The following is a 6,628-nucleotide window of genomic DNA, read 5'->3' on the forward strand; positions in this document are numbered from 1 at the left end:
CACACACACACACACACACACACACACACACACACACACACACACACCCTCTAGTACCCAAACAATGACTCCTTAGCAGGCTTCTGCTACCATTCGAAGTCCCCTTTTTGCTAGATAATTAAACCACAACCAAAATGCGGTAAATCTAAGAGTGCTACTTATGATGTTGAGTCAACAACCATGCACACCCTGTGTCCCTCAGTACCCCATGATGCTGAGCATCCAGAAAGGGTCACTGTGCTTTTGGGGAAACAAGGGTTTTAAATATTTAAATACAAGGAAAAAATATATAATTGTTAATATGCCAGGAAACAAAATAGTTCCATTAGACCTTAACTAATAGTCCCCCCAGGGAACTAAGCAGAGGAAGCCACAGCTGCTTCTATGCAAAGATTTCAGCCTTGCTTCTCCACTGGACTCAAAAGGCAAGGGCAAAGCGCAGGCCACTCCATCTTTATAATTCCCTTAGCCAAGGGTTGGGACACAAAGCAAGGAGAAACAAGGAGCAGGTGCTGAAGGAGTACATATTAAAGCCCTCAGTTCATCTACAACCCTCCCACTTACCATCCTAGGCTCCCTTTTCAACAATCCTGGTTGGCATACCCCAGCATCCTCTGCTAGGGGAAATAAAGGAAGAAGAAAATAGGGGAAAGACTTCCCTTATGTTAGTCCCAATCAGCTCCTGATTCTAGAATGATGAAGTGAGATAAACTATATTAATCATTTAAGTGTGATGTTTTATGTTCAAAATCACAGGATCACCCTAAGTATTTGAAGACTCCTCCCCTTCCCAGCAGGATGGGCAGATGAGTACAATTTGTTCCAGTGGTCTCGAAGGCAACCAAAGCAAGCACTGTGGAGCACTTAAGAGCTTGGTCAGACATCGAAGAGGCCAAGGTCAGCCACTGCATCCCAAGCCATCACCAGTGGTCCTGACTTCTGCCTTGTCAATGGACTCCAATGACTCTGGAAGACAGAGGGAGACTGACAACTTTGTGCAGCCCTGCCTCACTTAAATACAATTCACCCACAAGCCAAGACATCGCCTTCCTGATGTCATTGGTCCTCTCTGAAAATGAAGGGCAAAAAACAAAAAGATCACACATCTAGATGTGGAAGGGACCTCAGAGGGCTCCTAGTCTAATTCCTCATTGTACAGAAGAAGAAATTGATATTACAAAGGAGAAGTGACCTTCCCAAGGCCATACAGGTAGTAAGCATCAGAGGTAATAGTTAACTAAATCTAGGGCCTCTGATTCCAAACTCTGCATTCTTTCCCCACTGTACTATGCTGCTTATGCAGAAACATGACTAGGAATATTTTCATCCATGGCAAAAATAGCATGGTAGTAGCCCAGGAGAAAGCAACGGGCAAATTCACTCTGGAAAAGAGGATGATCTAGCATTGATCACGGTAGGAATCAGGGTGGGATGGTGAGAGAGAGACAAAAAGTATGGAAGCCCAGAGTGTCAGGCAGCAAGGAACAACAGAGGAAGACAAAGGAAAGCATGGAGATTTCAGTTGTCTTAAAGGAAGCACGCCTCTCTGACATCAGGAACCTGATACAATGCCCTGCCAAAGTTTCATCGCTGCATGGTCCTTAGCACTAAGTGACCATGACAAAGTGTGACCTTTCCGAACTTCAGTTTCCCCAGCTACATAAGGGTAACACTGCTGCTGCTGTTGTGGGTCCTTCTTTATCAAAGAGGACCAAGAGGGTGAGTGATGTCTTGACTTGCATGGAAACTGGATTTAAGTGAGGCAGAGATGGGCAAAGTCATTAGCCTCACTCTCTCCTCTGGAGTTATCAGAATCCACTGGTAAGACATAAGTCAAGAGAACTTTGTAACACTACTATTTGCAGAAACAAGGTTGTTGTGAAGCAACTTTGATAGCTGAAGAGTGTGATCTTCTCAGTGTAGTCCTACTTCACCAATTCATACTGCAACCCTGCATGCATTTCTGTGGCCAAGGAATTCAAAACTCTATAGCCAATTTGGTGATAAGACTCTCAAGTTTAGAGAGCAAAATGGTCATCAAATAACTGACAGAGAGTCTATCACTAAGCCCAAACACAAAATGTTTCTAACGTGATAGTACCTGCCAACATAGCCGACAATCCAGTCACTTCCAACTCATGATGACACATCAACACAGCGTCCCTTAAAGCACTAAAGAAATATACATTATTATGACCATTAATGACACATGGCTGTGGAGGGAGATGCCATGATCTAGTTATAAAGAGCCTTTTAAATACCACATTGTGGTTAGAAGATAATTATAAGGTTTCTTGGTCCCTTGAGCCAAACTAGATCCCTTGCCCATATTATATATACACAAAGAGGGAATACAAATAATTCCTTGTGTTTGAATAATATATTTGCTTTCAAACTCCAGGTTCAAAGGCGGAGGACTAGAAGCCAAATCTCAGTTCCAAGAACAGATCATCATCACCTTGCTGGGTTATTGTGTCCCTAGAGCATTCAAAGATCAAGGCTGTCCAAAATTCATTTCTAGCCAATAGCGTACTTGAAAGCTAAATGAAACCTGACCGTTGTGCAGGAAAACACACACACACACACACACACTGATGAATATAAAGGGAAATATTTCAAATGACAAAAGTGCCAACATGAAAGTTTCATTATGTACAGTCTAGCAGTCATTGACCCTCCAAAGCTCCAACATATTTTTAAAGCTCTTTCCTCCATGAGAACCCCAATTCTGATCATTAATTTTAATGAAACACCAGGATTTTGGTTCACAAGATAAACCTTTTATATTTAGCTCAAGTCCCTAACTCCAAGGATATATCTCAATTAACAAAAACAAATAAGCTATATTCACCTCACTACCTCCTGGGTAAAGAAATGGGAGTTTCAAACTGGAGTAGGAATAAGCAGCAATCTCTAGGTACCAGATGAAGACTAATTCTCACTGGTCTCTGCTAAGACAGGCAGTGAATACTCATTTGTGCCCTTCTATTAGAGGCCCATGAAAGGAACCTCAGCTGCTGTACTCCCAAATATATCACAAATTCCAAAAACCAGGGCTCTCCAGAGAGAAAATACCCTGTGTCTCCAGGTCCCCAAAGTATAAATGTTCAAATTCCCTTCCCACTCTCCCACAACTAGGCTCCTGTTTGTTGACTTTCTGGGCATAGTGCAAAACCTGTCTTCTTAGACTGGCACCTAGGGCTTAGGTAAGAAATACTATTTTTATTTTAATAAAAACAGCATACATATAGAATTTTTTGTGTTTCACAATTTTATCTTCTTAAAGAGAATTCAGATTTCAAATAATAACAATGATCAGATAATAATGTCTCTTTTTACATTACTTTTATTCTACTATTACCAGTGGTTCTCAAAAAGTGGTCTATGGACCCCTGGGGGTCCCCAAGACCCTTTCAGGTCCATGATTTTAAAACTTCTCATAATACTACTAAGATGTTTTAAAGTCTAATATTGTATGTATATATCAATAGAGATAACCTACATAAACAAAAGCTCTTTGTGGGGGAGAGGAAGAAGATCCTCAATAATCTTTTTTTTTTTAAGCAATTGGGGTTAAGTAACTTGCTCAAGGTTATTTCTGGATGTGGTGCTAAGTGTCTGAGCCCAGATTTGATCCCCAGGTCATCCTGACACTGGGGCTGGTGCTCTTACTCGCTGTGCTGCCTGGCCACCCCTATCCTCAATAATCTTTAAGCATGTAAAGTAGTCTAGAGACCAAATAATTTGAGAACTACTGCACTATACATTAAGGTGGGCCAGTGCCACACCAATCAGAGTCATTCAAAATATTATATGATTATACCCAAATAAAGTCACTCCACTTATCAGTTTCATAGTATCTTAGTTACTACAGTATAAAGAAACCCCCCAAATCCTGCTGTATTATCACTTATATACTCACCCCTTAGTAATACACCAATGTGTTGCTATGAAACTATTTGCTCCCCCTCCCCCAACACTGACATTAGGGTGGGCCTGTAGTTAGTTGATTTCTTGAAAGAGACTGTAACTCTGGAGAACAAGAATCTAGGTGCTAAAAAGCTTATGTCTGTCTGTCTGTAATCTTTCTGGTGGTCCCCAGCAGACTACTGCTATAGCTCATGTTTTACCTAAAGTCTCTCAGCCCTGAGAAGGGTTAAAGACTAAAGTACCAACACCATACAAAGACAACTGTGGAGGTGTTTGTTTAGTTGGTATAGTAGTACCCTCTCTGCTCTCTCCTCCCCCTTTCCCAAGGCAAATGCCCCAGTAAATTTCAGTCTGACCTTCCATTCCCAAAGGCCTGAACTAGATTTAACTGAACATCCCTGAACGGTCTAAGAATCGATAATCTAAGTTCAAATCTAGAAGGTATATTGGGTGAGGGAAAGAGGGCATCTCCTGACAGAGAATACCCACCTGTCAAGCCTTAGTCAATGGGGAAAGGTGGAAGGTAAGACATGGTCCATTTTAGGATCTTTGTAAGCACCTCAACAATGCCCTTGAATCACCCCAAAATCTCAAGACTCCTTAGGATAAGAAAGTAAGCCAAACCTCCCCAAGGCTTCTTTAAACCAGACCCCAACGTGTAGGGCATCTGATATGGTGATCATCATATCATTTCTAAAACACTAAGTAAGTCTCAGCTTTATCTGAACCAGTGACTCATTACTTACCTCTTAACCTATCTGGTCCCTAAGAAAAAGCCTTTTATAAATGCTACAGATGATTACCTGTAGTAAATTTCAAACAAACCAGTCTTAAGGCCAAAACAATCCCATACACATTTTAATATTCACACTTTTTCTTTGCCAAGTCACTTCTTAAGCAGCTCTGAAATTTATCCATTACCACACCTGTAGGTTTAGTTATTAAATAATGAATGACAAATCACTGCAGAATTGCAGAGGGAAAAAAAATTATTTCTAAATGAATTAATGCCCTGCACACCCAACTTCTCACACTGTTCTTTGATACTATTGAGCTGTGAAACTAGGATAGAGATCCAGTCTTGTGGTCTAGAAGGAGAGCTTAATTGGATTGGGAGGAAGGGGGGTCAGCCAAAAATGTTTGAGAAGATTGATGAAACAGTGAATTCTGCAAAAAGCAATAGGCATTTTAATTTCTGGCTCCATTTCTTTTACACTTCTGAATGCCTGAGACTTTTCCAGTCTGTAAGAATTTCCTATTTATCTTTCCTTATATTTTTCTCTAATTATTCCCCTTAACTCTAGGGAAGACAAACTGTGCCAAGGTATTAGTTATTTTCTGTCACAACTCAAGACTATTGTTTTGTAAGGATTGCTTTTGCCCTCCCAAAACCAACCCACCCTGATCCTTTTCTTGTAATCATCTTGATTTGAAGTACTGAATACCACTCTGGTTGACTGTGGTTTGTAGCCTCTAAAAATTAAAATGGAAAGGCCCATGATAACTTTGATTACTTGCTTGTTTAACATTACCTGACATCTCTAAGATTAAGAGAAACCAGACATTTCTATATGGGGCCCCCAACAAGACTCTAAACTTGTTCTCTAAGGTGTGAGGAGTTCTTTAAAAACCAATCCCAAGGTTTTGGTTTGCCACTAGTAATAGCTGAGGGCAGGGTAAAAACTGAGCATTCACTTTTACAACAGAACTTCCAAAAGTAATATAATATGGAATAATTCTTTTTACTTATTTTAAAGCAACTTGTATTACGCTGAAATTATATACTTAAAAGCAAAGGAAGCTAAATGTAATAGATTCCTCATTTCATTTACAATTCTCATTATATCCTCTACTTTGCATATGAAAATGCTCCTTTTACTTAAGTCTGAACTGAATTTAATAACAACGGCAAACGACAACGCAAAGTAACTTGTTTTTAAAAGCTATCAGAAAATATTGCAACCAAGTAGGGTTTCCTGGACTATTCACTCCAGTCTGGTTCCCCCTTCTGACAGGGAAACCTGATAGTCTCTAAATACAATGAGGATTGGAAGAGCCAAATCACTACTTTCATCCCTTTCCAATCCTCTTCTCACTCATTAGAGCACAAGGAAGGATGGGTAACTTGGGTTCCCCTTCAGGTGGTGGAGTAGAGAGGGAAAAATTAAAATATGTGAATTTACCATCACAAAGTTGAGCCTCGCTCTGCTCACCCCCAGACAGACAGGCACAAAGAAAGCCGCACAGTTAAGAGAGCCCGCGAGGTAGAAGCGGAGATAGAAGTCTCCCAGTGATCAAAGGGAAGGAAAGGAGGAAGGGGAAAGAAAGGCATTCCTGCGAATCATGAATATCCCCCTTCAAGAACCATCCGCTCTCTGATGAAAGTCTTACCCCACCACTTCTTTCTTCCATCTTCCATCTCCTGCTGATGGCTTTGCAGCTGGGAGCCAGCAAGCTCGGGCTCGGCGCTGCCGCCTTTCGTTTTCCAGGAGCGTTGGGAAGGAGGCGGAGGGGAGGACCGCTTCAGAGCAGACCCCTCACCCGCTCTCCCATCTGGGGGCTCTTTCTTTGTTAGTCACCACTGACAGCCAGGAGGAAGGAGGGCAAGGCAAGGCAAAAAGCCCTCCTAGACTCTCATACACATATGCGCGCACACACACACACACACACACACACACACACACACACACACACACAC

At 41.4% G+C, this 6,628-nt stretch overlaps 1 protein-coding gene across 15 annotated transcripts in view; it reads right to left on the reverse strand.

Moving 5' to 3' along the window:
• PSD3 (pleckstrin and Sec7 domain containing 3) overlaps window positions 1-6,628 on the reverse strand; it is an 804,858-nt gene that overhangs the window by 550,224 nt on the left and 248,006 nt on the right. The window contains exon 1 of one of the 15 annotated variants that reach the window (XM_069075752.1): window positions 6,322-6,628. This exon is cut by the window's right edge and continues 15 nt beyond it. The exons of the other annotated variants lie outside the window; for them this stretch is intronic. Within the exon in view, the coding sequence (XP_068931853.1) occupies window positions 6,322-6,342 (21 nt within the window). The 5' untranslated portion in view covers window positions 6,343-6,628. The remainder of the gene's footprint in view (window positions 1-6,321) is intronic. 15 annotated transcript variants of the gene reach the window in all.

Source organism: Petaurus breviceps, unplaced genomic scaffold, assembly GCF_028583685.1.
Source record: "Petaurus breviceps papuanus isolate PSGF00001 unplaced genomic scaffold, PetGlider_PUasm1.0 90919, whole genome shotgun sequence".
Classification (NCBI taxonomy): Eukaryota; Metazoa; Chordata; class Mammalia; order Diprotodontia; family Petauridae; genus Petaurus; species Petaurus breviceps.